Genomic DNA, 24,304 nt, shown 5'->3' with positions numbered 1-24,304 from the left:
GAAGCCTCCATTTAAAAATCAAGCAAATCTGGTGACTCCAAAAAAAGGGGGAGCGACCACATCGCGACACGTAGGATTTTTATGTCTTTGTTTATATATATTATAGATATCCAACTTCAAACTTCAATATTATAAAAATTTGCAAGTTACTACTTAATACTGGTTTTTTTTTTTTTTAAATTACTAATTTATTAATGCCCTATATATTTAACTTCAAATATGTTTCTTATAAAAAATTTTAAAGGGAAAAAATAATAATGCTAAGAAACTCGCTCGATACTGTTCGAAAAATGCCCGTTTGATTATGGCTCGGCTCAATTTTGAGTCGATCATGTCGGTTCGGTTCGGCTCGTGAATAGCCCTATAATTCAACTAATCAAAGCTGGTCTGATAAACAGTTATGTGTACAAGCATCACATTATGTTCTTTGGTTTATTTTTTTTAATATTTCTTACCATGCATCCAAATTTGTTAACAGGTGATATAACCGAATTCAATCGAGATAATGTTGAAATCTCGTCTCGTGCACTTGCCTCTGGCAGTTTTGGAACAACTTTTATGCTTATGGCCCGGATGTGGCATGAATTACTTCTTGATGCAGAAGAAGACGAGATGTTGTTGTTGAAGTTGATGGAGCTAAATTTACAAAAACAAGAAGAAAGATCAAGTTCTCGTCTCTCGGGAAAGAAACGCAGATATATAGATACAGGTCGTAAAGATGGAGACACACGTCTTTGGAACGACTATTTTGGCCCTGATCCGAACTTTGATGATTCTTACTTTAGGCAAAAGTTTTGGATGAGTAGAGTACTGTTTAATCGTATTGTTGAAGGTGTTTCTAGCCATTCTTCGTACTTTACACAACGATACGATGGGCTTGACAAAAAGGGTATTTCTCCGTTACAGAAATGCATATGCGCTATGTGTCAGTTGGCGTATGGCACGTCTGGTGACAAAATTGATGAATACATACGGATTGACAAAAGAGCTGCAAATAATTGTTTGCAGGAGTTTTGTAGATGTGTTATTGAAGTTTTCGGTGAAGAATATTTAAGAAAGCCAAATGCTAGTGATATACAACGGTTAGTAGAACGACATTCAACCAAGCACGGGTTTCCTGGAATGTTAAGAAGCATTGACTGTATGCATTGGGCTTGGGAAAATTGTCCCGATTCTTTTAAAGGTCGGTATACACGAGATGCTTATAATTATCCGACAATTATGCTTGAGGCGGCTGCATCTCAGGATCTTTGGATTTGGCATGCATATTTCGGTGTAACGGGATGTGACAATGATATAAGCATGCTCAATAAATCTACGCTATTCAACCATATTTTAGATCAGGGCGTGTGTAAATGCTCGTTTATAGTGAATGAGACGGAATACACGCAAGGATACTATCTTGCAGATGGTATATATCCTGAATGTGGTACACTGGTAAAAAGTTTTACGAATCCTGAAGACCCGAAGAGTATAAAGTTTAAACAAAGACACGAGTCTGCAAGAAAGGATGTTGTCAAAGCCTTTGATGTTCTCCAAGCTCGATGGGCAATCGTGCGAGGTGTGGGAAGAGCTTGGAGCATGAAAGTAATTAGCGATATACTGTACACGTGTATTATATTGCATAATATGATTGTAGAGAACGAAGGATCAGACATAACAAATTGGTCGAGTGGTGATGAAGATGAGGGTAACGATGAGGATGACGACGACACTGAGGATGACGAAGATGATGATAATGATGATTTGTTGAATTATACACGAGGAGCCGTAATGGAATTTGAACGAAGTCTAAAGAAGTTTGATCTGTGTGATACGTCGATGAATCATCGACTTTGAGATGATTTGATGGAGCATATTTGGAAACTTGAAAACTGGTTAAGTTAATGTTTTGTAAGAGTTTAGTTTCATGTAATGTTTAATTGTATATTTTTTTTATCATTTAAGTTATGGACTGGTTTGTCAACCAACTGGATTGTGGCAAGGTTGACTTGAGGCTAGTGGGTCAACTATGCTTTGTTTAGCAGTTTTGTAAACATATTTGAATCCACCATTACCACTACTGTTGTGTGAAAATGGTTCTTAGTGGGGGTTTCGAACCCTCGTTTATGAAGATGATGAGGGAGTTGGGAAATAGAGACGTTGAGATTGGTGTAGGGATGAGCTCGTAATGGTAGTGGTAGCGAAAATCCCAAAAAAAGGGTACCATAGTAACTGGTACCAAAGGCAGAAATTTGGGAAAACACTAGTACCGTAGCGATCTTTAAACATAAAAAAAAGTCGGTACTGAATTGGTACCGATGATACCAGATTGGTACTGGTATGATACCGGTTCAGTACACATACCAGGCAACATTTGCTCATCCTAGATTAGGGAAATGTGAAGATCATTCAAGGTGCTTTCTTTATCTCTGTCTATATCATTTAACCAAAATTTTTTTTTGAGTTTTGTTCATCCTTTAAAAACTTCATGTCTCAGTTTCACATATCGTTTATCTATCTCTATTTAATTAAATAATACATCTTTATTTTTTCTATATTATTTTGCTTATTTTATATTCAAAATCACTCACAATTTGTAAAGATACATTCAGAGAATGAATTGTGAGTTTTTATATAACCAAAACACATGGACTATTTGTACAAATGGTGAGATGTAAAAATGTTTTAAGTAGTTTTTAATTTTTTCTTTAATTTTTTCATCAGGTTTTATTAACTTTGAAAGATTTTCAGGTTTCAAATTTTCTCATCAAGTTCAAATTTCATATATTAATAAAAAAAAAGATGAATACTCTAGTCAAAAACAGATGATGTAGTCAAACATTCTAAAACAATCATACCTCTATGATGTCCTTTTTAACTACTTTAGATGTTACTAATAAATTAAAGAACTTTCTAACATAAGTTAATGCTAGACTCATTATTGTTACAAAAGAAAACTGCATAGCCTAAACACTTAACTTTTGAAACTTAACCCTCAAAAATGTTACTATAACCAAATCACATGGACTATTTGTATAATTATCTCGTGTAATAATAGAGGTGCGTGTAGTTTGTGATGTCCACTAGCGCGTGCAGTGAACGTTTTAATGCATAACGTATATATGTATAGATTAATTTATTACAAAAGATTAGAGTTTAAAAGTTTGATATGGTGCATTAACCGTCTTGAATGTATTCTAGAAAAAATCTTGAAGATTATTTTCTTGATATATGTTATTTGGTTAGTTAGACGGATGGTCCCTGTGATTTGGACAAAGTAAAAGATATGGGTTCTAAGGTTTAAAACTAACAAGTTTGAGATATATGGTTTTAACCAGATGTATCATTTATGTGGTTAACTTTATTTTGAGTATAAGAGCTGTTTAAGTTACTTGATATTTAATAGAATCCATATATTTTTTTAGGAGTAGGGATGCTAATGGGTCAGGTTTAATACGAGCTTAGATGATTCCAACCCCTCACTCGATTAAAAATGTTTAGTATACCTGACCCAAACATGTCAGGTAACTAAGTATAAATCATTACATTTGAGAATGGCACGGGACAATGGGTATCGCGGAATTTGGGAAGACGATTAATATAAATAATGCATATATAGTTAAAACAATAAAATAGAAAGTCACGTCAATTATATAATTGAGTAAACATGTATATGTTATCAGGTACTCGAGTATGAACAAACTGGTATATGACCATATCTCATGCCTGTCTCTTACCCAAGGAAAATTTAGAAAGTAATTTTAAACTTGGTTACTTACCCCATACCCTTTACAAATATTTCGGCTTAAGATGTTTTCATTAGGTTCAAGTTTCGTTGTCACCTCTAAGGAGAAGAGGGGACGTCTGGTCGATGACGCGGTTAACCATTTTAAACCACATGTCTCAACATGATAACTTACATAAAAAGTTATTAATGTTTTTTTCATATTAACCGAACTAAAACATTGTTTTGGTTATTTTCTACAAATTTAAAGAACTTTTTAACGAATTTTAACGCGAGACTCATTCTTGTTGCAAAATATAAACACATAGCCTATAAAATACAACTTTTAAAACTTGAACCCCAAAAATGTTACTATAACCAAATCACATGGACTATTTGTGTAACTAAGTCACACAATAATAGAGGCACACGTACTTTGTGTGACGTCCACTAGCGCATCAAAATGTGGACGAGTGAAAAAAACTATTTACCAAAATAGATTATTTGAAAACTATTAACTAAAATGATTATTTTTGAAACACATTTTTATCTCTTTTCATATCTCATTACACAAAAACTAATCAAGTAATGACTAAATAACCAAGGACTAGGATTTATATACATATTGAAATTGCATAAAAACAAAAACCTTCAATTGAAGAAAACAAAAAATAAATGGAATAATTCAACCGATTACTCGTTTGTCCAAGTGTTTGACGATGATGAACTGAAAAATAAACATACTTACCTGTGAATTTGTGATGATATCAAGATTATACAGGCAGAGGAACAAATATCTGCTTTGGTCCAGATCAGGGAGAGAGAGGCAAATGACAGTAAGATATGTAAGGACCAGAGAAGAACACACATCATTGAGGCGTTGAGAAGAGTAGAAAGTTGTGGCTGAGAATGGAGAATTTGATAAATAATAAAACTACTAAGACTGACATACAATGGTTTTTAATATATATATATATATACTCTAATAAAAATCTATAAGTTTTGTCACTTGCCTTTCACATTAAACCTTACATTTTTTAATAAATTTATAATAGTAAAATAATACTTACCATTTTTAAATTTATGCTTCAAAATTTGTTAATTTAATATTTACTCCATATTTTTTTTTTCAAAAAATTGATATTTATAATCTCTTACTTTAAAATTGTTTTAAAGACTATTGTACAACGACTATATTAATAGTGTTTAACATCTTTATTGTTTATTATATACTGATTATTTATTAAATATTGTATTTCCAAGATCTACCCGTGTAGTATACAGGTCTCAAACTAGTATATAATATAAATATATAAATAAATAGTAGAAATGACATTTATATTCAGTTACGCGTTTAAAACTCATTTATTTTTTTAACTTTTAGACTAATACCACCGGTTCCAATAATTTGAATTTAAAAAAAAAAGAAATTCTTCTATTGATAAGTTAAAATAACTTATTAACTTTTTAAAAAACTCAAACCTTAAAGACATCCTCCCAACTTAACCAGATAGACCATTTATGTAATTAACGCTCGCCACAATTATTATTATTGAGGCGCGTGCACTCTCTATACTTGTCTTCTAGTACGTGTAGTGCACGTGTTTCACATATCCTGATATTATTAATATCAATAATCCGTGACCAAATAATAATAATAATATTATTATTACTATTTGGGGTTCTTCACGATTCTCTCTTTGTCACAGTCGGCAAAGTTGCAGAATCAAAACTACTCTCGGACCATGTGTAATTACCGTCTTCTTTATACTCTTTTGATTGAATCAATTTCATCAATTTATGGTTTTATAATTGGGTGATATGCACCCAGTTGCTAATAATTTTTATTTTACTGGTTTTGATGGGTTTTGTTAATTTTTTTTTACTTTTTGGTGTAGGTTGTGTTAAAGGTGTTGCATTTGGGATAATTGGTGCGAATTAGGTGAGAATTTGGAGTGTTTTGGGGTTAATTGTGTTGGAATTGGATTGATTTTTGTGGTATGAGAATTAGGGTTTTGATTGTTTGGGGTTTTTTATTGTTGATAGGGTTGTCGGTGGGCGTAAAGCAGATGACTTGAAGCTTTTTAGGGTTTTGATTTTGTTTAGTGATATTTGATAATGCAGGATATTTTTAACTATTAAGCTTAAATTGGGAACCAAAATGTAGGGGTGTGCATTGTGCACGGTTCAGTTTTGGGTTAATACTAAACCAAAAACCGAAACTTTGCTGGTTTCGGTTTGGGTTCGGTTTTTTTTTTGGTTTTGTAATACGAGCTTGAAAATTTTGGACCGAATAAAATTTGGCTCAAATTATTGAATTTGGACTATTTGGGGTAAATTTTGTTGGAATTGGATTGATTTTTGTGGTATGAGAATTAGGGTTTTGATTGTTTGGCTTTGAGAATTAAGTGTTGATCGGGTTGTCGGTGGGCGTAAAGCAGATGACTTGAAGCTTTCTAGGGTTTTGATTGTTGGTTTTGATTGTTAATTGATAATGCAGGATATTATTAAGCTTAAATTAGGAACTAAAATGTAGTGGTTTGCATTGTGCGCGGTTCGGTTTGGTTCGGTTTTGGGTTAACACTGAAGTAACAACCGAAACTTTGGTTTTTGAATTTTTGAAAACTGTTCGGTTTTGGTATTTTCGTTTGGTTCGGTTTTGTAATATGAGCTTGAAAATTTTGGGTTGAATAAAATTTGGCTCATAATATTGTATTTGGGTAAATCATGTGTAATATTACCTTCTTACATACTTTTTACTCTTTCGATTGAATCAATTTCATTGATTTATAGTTTTTGTTTGGTGATTTGTAGTCAGTTTGTCGATATCTTCCCACAATATTCATTTTACTAGTTTTTGTTAAATTTTTTTTTTTGGTGGAGTTTGTGTTAAAAGGATTTGCAATTTGGATAATTAATTAGCTGCGAATTTGGACTATTTGGGGTAAATTTTGTTGGAATTAAATTAATATTTGTGGTATGAGAATTAGGGTTTTGATTGTTTGGGATTTTTGGTTGTTTGGTTTTGAGAATTAGGTGTTGATCGGTTGTCGGTGGGCGTAAAACAGAGGACTTGAAGCTTTCTAGGGTTTTGATTGTTATTTGATAATGCAGAATAATGTTAAGCTTAAATTGGGAACCAAGATGTAGTGATTTGGTTCGGTTTTGGGTTAACACTGAAGTAAAAACCGAAACTTTGGTTTTTTAATTTTTGAAAACTCTTCGGTTTCGGTTTTTTCGGTTTGGTTCGGTTTTGTAATATGAGCTTGGAAATTTTGGGCCGAATAAAATTTGGCTCAAAATATTGAATTTGGGGTAAATCATGTGTAAAATTTTTTTGTTTTTTTTTTTTGGTGTAGGTTGTGTTAAAGGTGTTGCATTTTGGATCTTTGCGGGGAATTAGCTGCGAATTTGGACTGTTTGGGGTAAATATCGATAAAATTAGTATTTTTGTGTTTGGTTTTAATCTAGATTTTTCTGTGCGGTTAAACCTAAATTGGGAACAAAAATGTAGCACTGTGCACTGTTCGGTTTGGTAATATGAGCTTGACAATTTTGGGCCGAAAAACAATTGACTTAAAAATATTGGATTTGGGTGTAAATCATTTTGTTAATTAGTAATTATTAACAAAATATTTGAGTTACATATATTAAATTCTTAGTTACTTAAAATAAAAAATGAAAATTTATAAATTCGGTTCGGTTCGTTTTTCGGTTTCGTTAACATGCAAACCAAAACTGAACCACAAGTTCAGTTTTTACAAAACATAAAACCAAAAGGCTGGTTTTTGTTTCGGTTTTCTCGGTTTCGGATCGGTTTTTTAGTAATGTGCACACCCCTACCAAAATGTAGTATATTGTTTTCAAGATTGCTTGTTAAAAGTTAAAACTGCTTATCTTTGTAATAATAATTGTTTCTAATGTTGTTAACAGATTAAGAGCTCTCATTGTGCAAGACTAAAGGTTTTAGTAAAATGGTACTTTTTTTTATAATTTGTTAATTTCATTATCTTTGGTTTCTTCTTGTATGTGATTGTGATTTCTTTTTTTAAGGGTAACAATGGAAATGTTTCTGGTGATGACTATGAGAATAATATCGATTGGGACACTGACGATGAACTTGAAATCGAGAGCATCGTCCCTTCGTCTTGTTCAAATGGTGTCGCTCGTAATGGAGAGGCTATTGTTAGTAATGGTAACGGGGAGGTAAATAGTTTAGTGTTAGAATAAACATATTATGCATTTATGCTTATGAAATCATTTGGTTATTCAGAGGCCTAATTTTTATTTGTTTTCATGTAAAGGCGAGCACATCAAGAGGCGTTTCGAACTCCAAGTTAGTTCAACATTTTCTTGGCATGGGGTTTTCTGAAGAAATGATTGCAAAAGCAATTAAAGAAAATGGTATATAAATATTATAAATTATATATATATATATATATATATTAAATAGAGGATTCTTTCCCCCTCACATATCTACTATTCATTTTACTATTCAATATTTTAATATTTTGTTAATTATTATTACTACTAAATCATTAACCATAATTTCATAAATAAAAATAATGGTTTCTATTTGCTTTTCTTTTTTTTTTTGTTTTATTTAACAAACTTTATTTTTAAACACAAAACTTGGGCAAGTGTGGGCTTTACATGTTTTATTTGTCGGTTAAACGATTTTCTTAAACATTGCTTTCATATTTTATACAGTTCTTTTTACAATGACCGAAACCTTTTTCACGATTTAAAATATCCCATCGTCGCACGGTTTATATCCGTGTTTCAATGTTTGATACCTTGCCTTTAAAATATTTTTATTGGCTTACTAAATCCTAGTTGTAACTTAATTTAAACTTGTTTTACAAATTTGTTCGTTAATATGTGTAGGGGAGGCTGACACAGAGTTGATACTTGAATCCTTACTTACGTACGGGGTAAGCATATTTTAATAATATATTTTTTTTCAGAAATGTGTTTCGTATTTATGTTGTATTGATTTATTGTTTATTGTTACAGGCTCTTGCACTTGAAGAGTCTCGTGATGAACCGAACCCGTGTCATATTAACTCACCTCAGCAACAGCAATTTGTAAATAATGGTCAACAGTTGTCTTCTGACTATGATGAGGGTCTTGCTGATCTCTCTGACTCTGATGACAGCTGGTCTGGTGGTAGTGAGGCACTTGTAAGTTAATTCTTGTATTTTATTACGCCTCTTATTTATTTATTTATTTATTTATTTATATGGATGGGTCAAGTTATTCTACAAAGGTGAACAAAAATGAGAAGGATGAGAAGGATTTGTAGCCACACAAAAAAACCCCTCAAAAAATTAAGAAAAAATAAATAAATAAATCATAACTCAAAATTTAATATAAAATGAAAAAAGTAAAAACACAAACATGTTTCCACCGTCTTTCTCGTTCTCAAAAAAAAACACACACACACACATAATGGTAAGTGAAAAAAGTCGTGTCTTTTTTGCTTGACATTGTGTCCTTTTTTCTTTATATTGTGTTATATTACTCAACATTGTGCTATATTTTGTTCTGCATTGTGTGATATTTTGCGATCTATTGTGTCTTTTTAGTTATAATTTTGTCTTTTGTTTATTTTCGTCTTTATGTCTTTGATCTCGGCATTGTGTCTTTTCGTCACTTTTTTTTATTTTTTTGAATGGGAATGATGACCGAAACATTTTTGTATGATAATTTTTTTCGTTTTTTATTTATATTTTGAGTTATGATTTTTTTGAATTTATTTATAAGGGGTTTTTTGTGTGGTCACAAATCCTTCTCACACTTCTCATTTTTGTCTCCCTTTGTATTTTAACTTTACCCTGATATGGATTTGGATGAAATTACTCGCTTTATTTTTACGTCAATAGTGATACTTGGTGTGTAACACGAATGGAGGATGTTCGCTTAAATTAAACCGAACAATTACACAAATGGTGTTTTCGTGTTCGTGTTCGTTCAATGAGAAAATGAATGTGCTTGTATTCGTTAACAGTATAAACGAATGGTTCACGAATGTAAATTAACTTACATTATTGAACATATATGAACAAACATAATCGAGTTAAAACCAATTAAAAGTAAATGTAAACAACAATGTTTTGGGCCTAGAGAGTTACTGAAAGTGGGCTAAACGGTAATGGACCTAGAAAGATCTAAATGAACTTATATTTGTTTATAAACGAATATAAGATCTAAATGATATATGATTATTTATGTTTTTGTATAGTTTAGTTTTCTAAATGTTTGTTAAATTTGTCAACGAATCTTGATATTTGAAATATATTTTCTTTTGCAGGAAATTAGCAATTCTTTACCTGCACATGAGAAAGCAATATTATCTTTATCAAATATGGGGTATACTGTAGAAGAGGCTTCAGCAGCCATAGCTAGATGTGGTAAGTAACTAAGTATATGTTTTTTAATCCGTGATATGTTTACAAAACATACTCTTTTAAAGTTGTAAAGAAAGTTTAAAACTTTATATAAAACTTATAGGCTAAATGCATAAAACAAAAGTTTTTTTTTAATTCAATATGGAAACTTTACCATTTTTGTGCCACCGAGTTACTAAAAGATTTTTTTTTGTCCCATTTGAGCCATTGATAACTGTAATTTTCCTGCTGAGCTGGCACGGTGACATCGCGCTAATGTGATATATTTTTAATTCTTTGACCAATTTTGCAGGTCCAGAAGCTTCAATCGCAGAACTAACTGATTTTATTTGTGCTGCCCAAATGGCAAAGACAGAAGCTGTATTTTTTGAAGAAGAGGTATTTGTTGTTTTTTTAATATATATTTTAGTTTTCGATATTAAAAACCTCAACACGCCAAATTTTTGTATTAAAAAAATGTTTTTTCCCCGTATAGCGTATTTTAAAGATGGCCAATTTCAACACGTTTATGTAAAACCGAGTCGATTTGGGTTATATCTGTTACATTAACCGGTCAAATATATATGTAAAAGAGTTCTTTTTGACCCGTTTGAGATAAGCTACAACCCATGTTTTCCCATTCAAAAACTAGCCCTAATGCTAGGGGTGTGCAAGAAACCGAAAAAACCGATCCGAAACCCAAAAAACCAAAAAGACCGAACCGAAACAAAAACCGACGGTTTGGTTTTATGTTTTTGAAAAACCGAACTAACGGTTCGGTTTTGGTTTTGCATGTAAGAAAAACCGAAAAAACCGAACCTAACCGAATTCCTAAATTTTTATTGTTTTATTTATTATTTTAAGCAATTTATAAGAATTTAATAAATATGTAATTCAAATATTTTTGTTCAAATGAATAATAGTTTATTAGTTAACAATCAACAAAATTATTTATACCTGTACTCATTATTTTGGCAAGCTTCTTTTTCGGCCTAAAATTTTCAAGCTCAAATGGTAAAACCCGAAAAACCGAAACCAAATGGTTTCAAAAAATCCAAAAACCGAAGTTTTGGTTTTCGGTTCGGTTTTAGCTCAAAACCGCACCAAACCGCACAACGCACACCCCTACCTAATGCCATATATTATTTTTCTTTTTGTCTGATTTCAGAAACCCAAAATCTCACTCAATGGGGACCTAAAAAAAAGAAAGCTATACGAGCTTGAGATGTTGAAACGAAGAAAACGTAGGGGGGCGCCAACCGAAGACGAAATGATCCGTCTTCCAAACCCGATGATCGGGTTCGGAACCCCATTAGAAGGTATTGTACTAAGCCGCCGAACCCTACCCGAAGCCGCCATCGCGCCACCATACTTTTACTACGAAAACGTAGCCTTAGCTCCAAAGGGCGTGTGGGACACAATATCCCGGTTCTTGTATGACGTGGAGCCGGAATTCGTTGACTCCAAGTACTTTTGCGCGGCTGCAAGAAAACGCGGGTACATTCATAACCTCCCAATAACAAACCGGTTCCCGCTCGTACCGCTCCCGCCGTTGACTATTAACGACGCGTTACCGTTGACGAAACGGTGGTGGCCCGCGTGGGATAAGAGGACGAAGTTGAATTGTTTGCAGACGGTAATTGGGAGTGCTAAACTGACCGACAGGATCCGAAAGTCTCTGGAAAAGTGGGGTGATGATCCGCCTGAGCATGTGCAGAGGTATGTTATCGAGGAGTGTCGGAAGTGGAATTTGGTGTGGGTTGGGAAGAATAAGGTTGCGCCGTTGGAGCCGGATGAGGTGGAAATGTTGTTGGGGTTTCCGAAGAATCATACCAGAGGCGGAGGGATTAGCAGGACGGATAGATACAAATCACTTGGCAACTCGTTTCAGGTAATAACCGATACATATATTCTTATTTACATGTTAATGTGTCGATACTTTGTTAAACTAAGCTGTTTTTTTTGTCTAATTGAAAATTTATTTCTATAATAATTCGTATGTAATTATATTATATTATATTATATTATATATGTTACATTATTACAACAATAACCTTATTTTTTAATGGAGTGATATATGATGTTTAGTACATTAAAGATAGACTTTGTGCAACTTTCAACACGCTTGAGCGGTTGGAAATAGAACATAACCCGAATTGACCCATCATAAGTAAACGTTTCGGGTCGGGTCGGGTCGGCTTGTTGCTAGCTCATTTAAGTTAAACCCCAGGTTTTAATATATGCATATATCATATGTGTGTGTGTGTGTGTGTGTTGTATATAACTATAGACAATAACATATAAAATATTGAAAAAAAAAAGAAAAGAATACATATAATATTTTGAATCTGCCTCTTGATTGTACTAAAGATTAAAAATCCTAAAACAAAAACAATACATATAATGTTATAAAAGTATTATAAAGCCCTATATTGGTAAAAAGTACTCTTTTATTATTATTATTATTATTATTATTATTATTATTATTATTATTGTCGCTGTGTAAAGAAAAAAAACTTGTTTTTTACAAGGTGAGGTCGAGCTAGACATTTCAGCTTGCTATAATAAACGGCTCATTTAAGCACAAGCATAAGCCCCACCTAGGTCTGCTCGGCTCGTTTACAGCCCTATATTGGAAAGACGAATTTTCTAATTTATAGGTCACACGAGTATTAATTTTGTTTATATCAGTTCTTGCCAAAAAGCATGTTAGGTTGCTGAAAATGTTCGAAATATTTGAAAGGCATTTAAATCTGTTTTGACTCATTGTAAGTCAACTATAGCCCAAAATGACCTAGGGTTGTTAACGAGCCGAGTCGAGTCGAGCCAGGGTGTGCTCGAGCTCGGCTCGTTTTCTTTATCGAGCTCGAGTTCGGCTCGTTTAAAGCTCGAGCCAGGCTCCTTTAATTTTTTTATTTTTATTTATTATTTTTTTTTATTTTATATTTTACAAATTTTGATATATAAAAAACAAAAATTATAATTTTAACATACATATTATTTAAAATTTATAAACTAAAGAATTTATAACTTTATATGTTTTATTTTACTTGCTCTTTTATAAGGTTTTAGGTATCGAGTGATATTAATTTATGGTTTAATCTAAACGAGCCAACGAGCCGAGCTAACGAATCGAGCCAAGACCGAGCCACAAGCCGAGCTTTTTTCGAGCTATTTTCATGCGAGCCGTGAGCCACGGGCATTTTGAACATCCCTAAAATAACCTAACAATTTGTAATTCCATTTTGTAGGTGGATACTGTTGCATACCATCTCTCGGTTTTAAAGGAAATATTTCCAAGGGGCATAAACATGCTCTCTCTCTTCTCGGGTATTGGCGGTGCTGAGGTGGCACTTCACCGTCTCGGGGTCCCATTAAACAACGTTGTCTCGGTCGAGATCTCAGAAGCCAACCGAGACATAGTCAGGAGTTGGTGGGAACAAACCAACCAGAAAGGCCAACTAATCCACTTAACCGATGTTCAGCAAGTGAACGGTGACCGCCTCGAGCAACTGATGGGTTCGTTTGGCGGGTTTGATCTTATTGTTGGTGGTAGTCCGTGTAACAATCTTGCAGGTAGCAACAGGGTTAGTCGAGATGGGCTTGAAGGTGAACAGTCGTCATTGTTTTATGATTATTTTCGTATCTTGGATCTGGTTAAGTGTATTATGAACAAACAATGATCCGCGGGTAGAGTTGGTTGCGTGACTAGTTCTGTTGGATGTTTCTTTGACTTGTGTTTGACTTTTTTCGGTTAAATTTGTTGAACGTTGGAAACGGTTCGGGAAATAACTAATTAGAGAGGCTTCTCTAGAATGATAATTTGTATTGGATGATTATAAATGAAGTTCTGCTGCAAATGCAGTGAGTTTCATAATTCTATATTGTGATGTTTTCTTTTTATATTATTCTTGTGGTTTTGCATGTATCACAAATTGAGTAGGTGAGTTGGTATAAGATAATCAATAGAAATTATTGGTTGGTGGGCAAAAGGGAAATTGCACTAATTTTGATGTTATTTTGCCAATCTCGTGAAAATAACGTTAAAAGTGGCGGTAGGTTAATCAGGCATCATGTGGTGGCACTGATAGCCGAAAGACAAGGGTATATGCACCAATCGGGCGGTGTTTCGATGGTTGAGTGTTATGTGCCTTATGTCCAAGGCTTGATGCAAAACCACTATCAAGTCGGGGTCTCACCGGAAGCAGTCACTTTATTCCTAAATGGGATATACTGAGTACGATGATGACAATGATGATGTTGTTAGGACATGTTTGGGATTCAGTTTGAAAACAACTTATTGGCTTATTGGTTTTTTTTCAAAAAGTAGTAAGTTAAAAAGATGTTTGGCAGTCACGAAAATCTCTTATTTTAGCCTTTTGAAAATGTTAAAAGTTGTTTTCTAAAAGTCATAAATCTTGACTTTTTAAAATGACTTTTTGAAAAGTCAATAAGTTGTTTTGAATCTCGATGCCAATCATGCTCTTAGTCTCTTTACAAATTAAAAGAAAATCACGAGAATAATCACGTGCTTTAGTATGTTTTGAATACGCGTGGTTTGTGGTATGATACCTGATAACATGCACCAAACGAACACGACAAACAAAAGGGATGTGTGAATTGTGAAATGCTAAGCGCGTAGACAAACGTCACAAAAGTCATCTTCCACATGAGCTCACCATGCGCTTATGCGATTTTATGGGTTCATTTGTTGCTTGTTCAAAGAGGTGTATATGTGGATGCTTAATTAACATTCTAAATTTTTTACATTTGTATCTTGAAAATTAATTTGTTAGTGAGAGAGACTCAGAGACGAAAAATTAAAATATATAGTTCAACATAATTAACTTCTTTATATTAAAAAAATACTAGTGTACAAACCTCTGTATTACATATGTTATATGAATGTTTTTTCTTAATATTTATTTTAAATAACATATCATATATTTCTCAAAAAAAATTATAATAAAAAATTAATGAATAGACTTGTGGTGTAGTCATATGATTTACCAGATTAAATAAAACCATTATTATTTAGTGAGAGAGACTCAGAGACGAAAAATTAAAATATATAGTTTAACATAATTAACTTGTGATAGAAGAGAGAGGCGGGGTAACTAACTTTTTAGTGGCCTACAAAACTAAAAACTAGGGTGATCAAACCAACCCAAACTCGGTTAATGGTAAAGACTATATTAGGGAACCGATGCTAGTGTTATTTGGGTCAGGTTCTAGACAAGTCTCCTGGGTCCTAGAACTGTTTGATAGTTTTGAACCGATTTGTGCAGATTTTATGTAGAGGTTCGTGGAAAAAAAATCCCGGAACCAGGGGTTTTTATAACCGGGTATTTACTACCTGAACTCGTACCCGACCCACCCGAATGGTACAAATAGGGTATGCATTTAATACCAAAAGTTCAAAACCCGTACCTAGAACTTGACCCGTTTTGTACACGGTGATACCCGAAAACCGAAGCCGGATCCATGTATCCGAACTATACCAGAAATTACCAGAAAAATACCTAAAAATACCCCAAAAAAGTGCAGCCTCTTAAAACTCAATCAATACCCGAAACAAACCCCAAAAAACTCGAAAACAGGTGTTTTTCAATACTTGGAAATAGAGTATTCAAATACCCGGTTTTAGAATCCTTGTTTCTATACTCGACCCGAACCCGGTGCACATGGTATGGTTTTTAGAGACAAAACATGAACCCAAACCCGACCCAGGTATGGCCAATACCTGATTTTCCGATACCTGGTTTCATGCATGAAACCATATATTAGGAAAAAAACCCGATTTGTGCACCTCTAATTCTAAGCTATTCTTGCGGAACCCGACTCAATTTTTCGGTACTTGTAGTACCCGGATCCAACCATATTGTATTCTAAACATGTATGATCATTTCGGGTTTGGCGGGTAAAACCCGGTTCATGCTCACCGTAACAAAAGTAACATTATTTCTACTTATTAGATCGTGTGAAGAAATAAAAAATCTTCTGCTACTATTGTATTCGCAGGTATTATATTTATTATTATTATGTTAACTTTCTTCTTGATCATAATTTGACAATAATAATATTGTTTATGCACACCAGGTGTTTGTGAAAATGCCATCTTTCTTAATGTATTATCATGCTTGCAAGTTTTATTCTTTGTGGAGATATACCCTATGTTTTCAAATATTCTTGAAGCTAAACTGTTGTGTTCTTCATATATTTGCTCCTTCATATGTTTCAAGGTTAGATTTTTAATCTTGAATCCTTCAATACTTTTGTATGGTTTTTAATATTTAACTGGTTCATTTAGTATATTAGTTAATGCACGTTCTTAGACTACCTCCAACGCTCCGCTATTGGCTGACGTGGAGGCCGCGTGCACTGTTTAAGCCTCCCTGCACCGCGCTCGAGCTTTGAAAATAGAGCTCGAAACGAGCCGAGCTCGAGATCTGTGTAAGTTAAACGAGCCGAGCTCGAGCCTAGTCGAGCTCGGGCTCGGCTAGTTTGCATCCCTAGAGATTGAGATCGATGTATTCATCAATGTGAATATTGAGGAAGGTAGTAGGAAGTTAGGAACAATTCAAAAAAAATGTAAGAATATGATTTCCTATTTTGTGTTAGGGGTAATAAATTAAAGAATATAAAATGTTTAGATAAAATAAATAAAAGTACAAAAAACTTTCATGAACAGCATATACAAACGAACATCAACTAACGTTTATGAAAGCATTACCGAACGTCACAAACACAATTGAACATACGGGGGCTCTGTTTATGTTCGTTGTTTAACTAATCGAACGAAATTTCTTGTTCATGTTCGCTCATTTATTAAACGAACAAACATAAACGAACTTCCCGCCGAACGGTTCACAAACTGTTCGCTGGACGTTCGGTTCGTTTATAGCCCTAAGTATATTAGATGTGTTTTTGGATGAATTGTGATATTTTGAACTACTAATCATGACGGATATATAAACATAAAGGGGCTCCTTTAAGCTGCTAATCATGATGGATATGTTGAATGAATCATGTTAATTTAAACAACAAATTTAGATGTGTTTTCGGATGAATTGTGAAGCATTAGACTTGTTTGTTTGTGTTCGTTAATGCTAGCTTATGTTCATTTGCGTTCGTTTATGTTTGGTCAGTCATGTTCATTTGCGTTCATTGTGTTTATTTAATTATGCTCGTTTAAGTTTGTTTGTTTGTATGCTTTTGCTCGTGTTCGTTCATCCGTGGGTAGTGTGTGTTTTTCTCACAAACTAATAAATTAAATATTAAAAAGTAGGTGGCATGTGGGAAGGATGGGTATGGTAGCGTTGGGGTAAAATGAGTTCGTGGCAAGAATTGGTGGAAAGCTAATGTGGCATGCTGACTAGGCCTGCATGTGGGAAGGATGGGTCTTAGCGTTGCGTACAGTCTTAACAACATTTGTATTCATAGCCACTGATATAAAGGATGAAATGTCGGATGTCATGCAATATCTGAATCGCTTTGCTATGCGTTACGCATTACAATATCAAGGTGAGTACTTGAGTTGTTTAGAATAAATCGAAAATTTTATATAATAGAGGTTTCATACCAGCATGGAAAATCCGGTTCTACCACCTTATGATGGCCCATATCTACATAACATAATTTCCAACATCCTGTTCATTTCATCTTTAAAATCCTATTCAATCAAACAAATAAGGAAAATTTTAAACTAAATCACATTTGCTAACTTTTTACGTTCACCGTTGGATTATGTATAATATCGACGGTCACAAATCACTCCGCTTGATAACCCCTCATGTTAAATATGTAAGCCGCCACAGCTATCAAACACACATATCGTTGAGAATTTTAGTCTTGGTGAGAACTGAGGATTCATCTGAATCAATAATGGCTAATCTTTCTTTTATGGAATCTCCATTAAAGCAGTTGTATCCCAGTTTTCCTAATTTTTGGAAGTTTTCTAGTCAAGTGGCTTCACCAAATTCGTTTCTCGTGAATCCATTCAATGCATATCAAGCTTCTACAACATATAACTGTTTCAATGATCAGATTGGTTTATATGCTTCAAATCCTTTCGTGCCAAATGATTTGCATCAACCACAAATCACTCTAGCGCAGGCGCCACCTGTGCTAGAAAATCACGAAAATGCAAACGGGAGGAAGAGGAAAAATGTTGGAAAAGCTACTATTAGACACCGATGGAGTGAAAATGAAGACAGGTTTGTTTTCTTGGTGTTTAAATCTTTTTTTTGATCGTTTTTATGTTTTACGTAAATCTTTTTCTCTTTATTCTTTGAGGTGTTTGGATGTGCGTTTTGAAACTGATTATTGCAAATTGAAATCACAACAGTCAGTTTTTGTTTTTTAAATGCTTGATCCGTTTTTTATTATAAGTTTCGTATCAACCACAAGAAAACTTGTTACAGTGAAAAAAACGACATGCATACACCTTTTTAACTTGATTGAAGAGACTCTTAGGTCTTACGGGTTGTTTGGATTTGCGTTTTGAAAGTGATTATCAGGTTTTATGTTTGGATAAACATATTCCACTTATGGATTATGATCATCTAAATTATCAAAATTTGCCATACACTCGATTACTGAAACATCTCAGTTCCACAAGTTTAAACAATAAAAGCACAATCCAAACGCAATCATATGCTGATCACTCGATATTACCATAACCACTTTGAAAATGCACATCCAACCACCCTTTCATCGCGATTTATGTTTCAAATAAAAATCTATGCTTTCAGTTTGCTGGTGCAGTTGGTGGAAGAATATGGAGAGAGCAGCTGGGCCCGTGTAGCTTCAAAGCTCCATTTGAGGACTGGGAAACAATGCCGAGATCGATGGCATAATTGCTTGAGTCCGAACAACGTGGTACTGCTTCTATATGTTATTTAGATTGATATTTTTAATAGTATAGTTTTTTTAAGGAATATTGGTTTTAAATAATCTCAACTGTGCCCTATTAGCAAATAACAATCCCAAGTTCACTCTTGGTTGGTGGCAGTCCTAACTAAATGTGTATTTTTTACCAACAGTCCGCGACTAACGGAGTTAACCATCCGTTAGTCATGGACCGTTAAAAAAATACACCTTTAGTTGGGACCGCCACCAGCCAAGTGTGAAGTTGAGACTGTTATTTGCCAGTAGGGCGTAGTTGGGATTATTTAAGACCAATTTCCTTTTTTTAATCATATATAATGCTTCATTTATTTATAAAAGTCAATAAAAAGGTGTAGCATGTCAACTGGACTAGTGTTAAGTTAAAGATATACAGTTTAATTATTATATGGTTATTTTTTTGTTTATGCAGAAAAACGGTTGGTCTGAGGAAGAAGACAAATTACTCATCTCATTACACAAACAACATGGAAATAGTTGGGCAAGCATAGCGAAAAGCATGCCCGGAAGAAGCGACAACAGCATAAAAAACCACTGGAATTCAACCAAAAGAAAGCGGTTCGAGTTTACATCCTGTATTTTAAAAGACTACATCACAAGTGTCACAAGCGCATTACCATCCTCCGCCGATAATCAAATTAATATCCAAGAGAGCTTGAGCATTGAGTCTCAAAACCATGAATCCCAGATCAGCTTAAATGCCAGGCCAGCGTCTTTGTCGGGTCCTGTGGTTGATTATAAGTCTGAGGAGTTGGTGGCCAACGACGCTGGTGTTCATGATGTGTCTTCTTCTCATTTAGTTGATCAAGTGGAGTTTGATCCACTTAGTGATATGGATTTTCTCAATTCACTTTTCGACGCACCGGATATGTAATTCTTGTGATTTATGAACTGACTTAGATCAGATTATGCTAGGAATTAGAAGAGTTTAAACTTGTGCTTTTGTGACATTATTGGTGGGAGATATAATTGTGTTTTTGAGGCTTGTTTGTGCTTGGTTAAGGTTTTGGATTTTTATGTTATGGGTCTTGTTTTTGAGTATTTGTTTACATTTAAAACTCTTATCTTTAGTGTGTTTTTGTGCTAATTGTCAATTGAAAAGGGTGAATCTTATTAAAAAAAAAACTTTACTTTTGTTGTGAACCGACGTTTTGTATGACACGTTTTCATTTTTGTCAAACCAATTATGAAGTCTTGTCCCCCAAGTAGTATATAGAAACAGTTATTTTGGTATTATAAATACCATGTGTGTATGATTAAGAAATGCATCCCAGTAGGATTAACAATTCTCACATCTATTTACTCTCTTGTTTCTTAGTTATAATAAAGTTCAATTATTACTTCAATAATCTTGTTATAATTAGAGCTAATATTATAACAACTTTCTTATTTTAACAAAAAAAAAAAAAGTGTTTTTACCAAACAATTTTGTATATTAAAGTCAAACAAATTTGGAAAATTCCTAAATATTTGGACTTAAGAAGACTTCAAAATATGACTTATAATATCTTAAATTAATCTGTATATATAGTAATGGGGTGTGAGTTCCTATTATGTTAAAAGAAATACATAATATTCATTCTATTGTGTGGAAGTGTTGGTGCAATTCATTAAATTTTACAAGTTTATTCTAACTTTATCATATCTACTTTTGATGAGTTTGGTGACTTCAATATATCAAAGTTATGTTACAATAATTTTTTCATAAAAGTAAAGAGAGAATATATTGGTTATTTTATTTACCTTGCAAAATCAATCACGCTAAACCTTTGCAAAACGAACAACGTGCTTGAGATTGCATTCTACCAACGTTGGTAGAAAACAAGTACCCTCGGTTATTACAAGCTTGTTTTCTATATCATACAACTAAATCTCGCTTGTTGTGAATTATTTTTATAAAATATATGACGAAAACATGGCCATGCTGTAGAAATGCAACTTAAAAGGTTAACTATTTTTTTTCATTAATGTTGGGATACTTCTTATTGATACCGTTTTTTTCTCTTTGCGTGTCAATTTTATGGCTCTTTTGGGAATGAGTCTTTTTATCATAGTTGATGTCCGAGTTGAGGTTGACGTATGGAAATTGGGCATCCAAAGATGTTGTGTGCGTGTTCGAAGCCGATGTCATGGTTCGTTTAGATGATTGGGTCATAAACTCGGCAACTTCGATCCTTCTGACACACCCCGACCAAAGGCGGCGGAACATGCCGGGGTGCAACGATTGCTCATAAGCGCATGACTATTTAAAGCGACAATATTTAACAAACTCATTTCATTTCACAACATCAAAAATGTCACATAACGAAATATTCATAAGTCAAATACAACAAAATATAACAAAATATAGCAAATCAAATATTGTTCATTTTTGCTAATATCCTAACGGTATTTGTGACGTTTTCTTCACCAAACTCCAAAATCAACCTAGATGCAAACATGTAACATTTCATAAAAATAAAGTTTATCAACACAAAAGTTGGTGAGCAATTCATAAGTTTGAACAATAGATATATAGTATGAAAAGCCACAAAACTAGTATACAAAACCATAAATAATAGCTATAAACTTGGATAAATAGTTATCGCTAACAAGTTAGCGACACCCAACTATAAGGGGTTGCCAAATAGTTTAGGATTTTATAGTTATCATTAATTGCATTACGTTAACGACACATTGCCATGAGGGGTTGCCAAATGGTCTAGGATTTATAGTTCCACCATCCAAAAGCGATAAACACATAGGCAAAAAAGCATAGAACACCAAATCGAGCAATTATTCAAGTAAAGTATACAACAACGTTTGTGGTTTAAGACCCAAGTATAAAACATTTAGTTTAGATAAGATGAAATGTCACCCCCAAAATAAAAGATAGAAAACGGGGTATGAAGTTACTCACGTTCAAGTATAAAACTTGATCGGTAAAAGATGAATAACCGGATGGATGAAGTTTAACAAGCAAGACCTAAATGACAATAAAATCTTGGATTTAGAATGGTTGTCTTGAAGATCTTTAAATAAAATAATTGTTGCAAAAAGTAAACAATTAAAGTTCAAGGTTTAAAATGTAACTATTTAAGAATTTATAATAACAATCCTTTAAAAACGTAAGTTTGCTCGAAACCAGGTTAAAGTATCTAACCTTAATATTTACTTAACCAATGTTAAGTAATAAGGTGGGAAAAATGCTAAAATGCAAGTTCATTTGGGACAAAGATACTAAAACGGGTTTTTAAAGAGTGTTCGGGTTGTCGATTCGGGTCTTGACAAATGGTCAAACCCAAAGTCAACTTTCCAACATATTAATTGTTATGAGATAACTCATTAAAATATACTAACACTTAACCAAGTATGTAGATCTATTGTTTAGAACTAACAACGCACGTTAAGCGAGTGTTCTGTTTTGTCGGTCCAAACTATGTGATGAGATCAAGTTGGATCCAACAATTCCAAGTACTTAAGAAAATAATTAAAATCAGTTTGTAAACTATTTTAAAGAAATATACAAGTCTTGATAGCTAAAAACACACTTGTGTGTCTTAAGCGAGTAAAAGTCGGTATAGTTCGGTTTGGTTCGGTCTCCATCTCACAAATAGTTCATAGATGGTTTCTACATGCCCAAATATCATAGAACTTGTATATTGGTTTATAAATGAAGAAAACTTAAATTTTACAAGTTAACTACAAGTCTTTTAAACAAAAGTTTCGGTTTAGTTCGGTTTCCATCTCCCAACGAGTTCATAGATGGATTCCATATGCTTAATATCAAAGAACTTGTAAAAATGATTTTTGAAACTCAAATCTAGCAATAAACATGTTTAAACAACTATTTTAACAAAACTAGTAAACAAAAGTTCGGTTTCCGGTTTGGACTAGTTTCGGTTAAACCGAGGTTAGTCTTATACAAACCCACACCATGGAGCTTGTAAATAAGATGAACAAACTAAAAAGGGTTAGAAGTTAGTCATAAGTGATATGTATAATAAATTATGTGTGTGTAAATATATATCAAGAACACGAAGTCCTCCATGAAGCCTTGCCTTATGACAATCGAAACTTAACCAACCGGAGTCGGTGAAGTAACAAATAAAGGAAACAAGGGGTGTGTATTATATATATGTTGTACCGCCATATTCAAGTGTTAGTAATATTAGATGAACAAGTTAAAATGAAAGACTATAGTTAGTTGACCTTAAGAAATCAAAATAACAAAATGTTGAAGATGAATACTTGGATTTGAGAGAGATTTGGAGAAGATGAACAACCAAAATGGTGTATGGAGCCTTGCTTTTATAATGGTAAGAGTATGGTTCATAAAAATAGGGTAAAGATGCATGTGATGGTTGAAATGGTCAAACAAGTTTTTGGTAAATGGCAATAATAGTCCCCAAAGTTTGGTTTAAGTCATTTTTAAAGAGTTTTAAGGACCAAAAAGAATGTTTTCAAGACCCAACAAGTGTAAAACAATATTGTAACATAAAATCCATCGTTTTGATTATATCATAAGCTTTGGTTTACAAAATGGGTCGGTTTACATGATAAACGAATACAAAAACGAATACAAACGAGACCCGCAATTGACGAATGTCACAGTATCTACTACTTTAGGAAATTTCGTGTGACACCCGGTAAATTCCCAATCCCTTAAACCAAGTAATCAACCTAAATATTAGGTAATTATGTTATATGCGCCTTGCGCGAGCGCGCCATATTAGAATCAGCGCGTGCATTTGTTATGTGCGCCCTGCGCGAGCGCGCTATGTTAGAATCGGCGCGGGTATTTGTTATGTGCACCCTGCGCGAGCGCACCATGTTAAGAACCTGCGTGGGCATATGTTATATGCGCCATGCGCGAGTGTATTGGTTTTATGTTTCTATAACTTAATGTTGTCTAATGGGCTGACCGTCTCGCATGATGCTAAGGCGGGTGCATCCCAAATCGTCTATGCGCGTGCGGAAGGGGAACTAACCTCCCCGCATGGCGGGAACATTGAGAGCTAGTTTGTCTGAAGCTCCAAGATGGAATTGACTTCAACATAACTGATCACTATGTTGAAATACCAAGACCACCTGGAGAATCTACAAATGAAACTCAATGTCCCTGACTGCGAGAAGGTTACGCACCTACCCGCAGCAAAGAAATGTCCTTCACGCAGAAAGCTATGCGCACCAAGTGATACGCACAGAACACTTAGTCTATTCTCCAGATGTAAGGAGATTACTCCCGCCCAAAAGAAAACAGTAGCGTGTTTCAGAGATTTTCCACTTTTTACTGTACACTGACAAAAAGTACCTGAAAAA

The 24,304-nt window shown here is 33.8% G+C and overlaps 2 protein-coding genes across 5 annotated transcripts; both read left to right on the top strand.

The window, feature by feature from the left end:
- The first annotated feature begins 5,384 nt into the window (after positions 1-5,384).
- On the top strand, positions 5,385-13,973 carry LOC143607237 (DNA (cytosine-5)-methyltransferase DRM2-like). 4 transcript variants are annotated; one of them, XM_077082762.1, is made up of 12 exons: positions 5,385-5,455; positions 5,605-5,648; positions 7,066-7,131; positions 7,640-7,683; positions 7,760-7,912; positions 8,011-8,110; positions 8,594-8,640; positions 8,723-8,890; positions 10,021-10,120; positions 10,410-10,495; positions 11,265-11,987; positions 13,348-13,973. In XM_077082762.1, exons 4-12 carry the CDS (start codon positions 7,681-7,683, stop codon positions 13,777-13,779), a joined length of 1,812 nt encoding a protein of 603 aa, XP_076938877.1. In that variant the 5' UTR covers positions 5,385-5,455; positions 5,605-5,648; positions 7,066-7,131; positions 7,640-7,680; the 3' UTR covers positions 13,780-13,973. The 4 variants fall into 4 exon arrangements, with proteins under 4 accessions (XP_076938877.1, XP_076938878.1, XP_076938879.1 ...); XM_077082764.1 differs by having other exon boundaries at positions 5,404-5,455; positions 5,605-5,704; XM_077082763.1 differs by lacking the exon at positions 7,066-7,131 and having other exon boundaries at positions 5,403-5,455.
- A 4,007-nt stretch (positions 13,974-17,980) lies between these two features.
- LOC143607236 (uncharacterized) lies at positions 17,981-20,100 on the top strand. Its single transcript, XM_077082761.1, has 3 exons — positions 17,981-18,312; positions 18,850-18,976; positions 19,416-20,100. The coding sequence occupies exons 1-3, from the start codon at positions 17,981-17,983 to the stop codon at positions 19,875-19,877; spliced, it is 921 nt and encodes a 306-aa protein (XP_076938876.1). The 3' UTR covers positions 19,878-20,100.
- The last annotated feature ends 4,204 nt before the right edge of the window (positions 20,101-24,304 follow it).

The sequence above is a fragment of the Bidens hawaiensis genome, unplaced genomic scaffold (assembly GCF_021521415.1).
Source record: "Bidens hawaiensis isolate Kalapana, Puna unplaced genomic scaffold, B.hawaiensis_p1.1 tig00080525_1, whole genome shotgun sequence".
NCBI lineage: Eukaryota > Viridiplantae > Streptophyta > Magnoliopsida > Asterales > Asteraceae > Bidens > Bidens hawaiensis.
This window is presented reverse-complemented; position numbering and strand designations above follow the sequence as displayed.

Bases quoted from the DNA above. Each gene is read 5' to 3' on its own strand.
- LOC143607237 (XM_077082762.1), top strand. The intron at 8,111-8,593 runs GTATATAAATAT...TAATATGTGTAG, and splicing joins AAAAGCAATTAAAGAAAATG to GGGAGGCTGACACAGAGTTG. The intron at 10,121-10,409 runs GTAAGTAACTAA...CCAATTTTGCAG, and splicing joins AGCAGCCATAGCTAGATGTG to GTCCAGAAGCTTCAATCGCA.
- LOC143607236 (XM_077082761.1), top strand. From the start codon at position 17,981: ATGGCTAATCTTTCTTTTATGGAATCTCCATTAAAGCAGTTGTATCCC. The intron at 18,313-18,849 runs GTTTGTTTTCTT...CTATGCTTTCAG, and splicing joins TGGAGTGAAAATGAAGACAG to TTTGCTGGTGCAGTTGGTGG. The intron at 18,977-19,415 runs GTACTGCTTCTA...TTGTTTATGCAG, and splicing joins GCTTGAGTCCGAACAACGTG to AAAAACGGTTGGTCTGAGGA.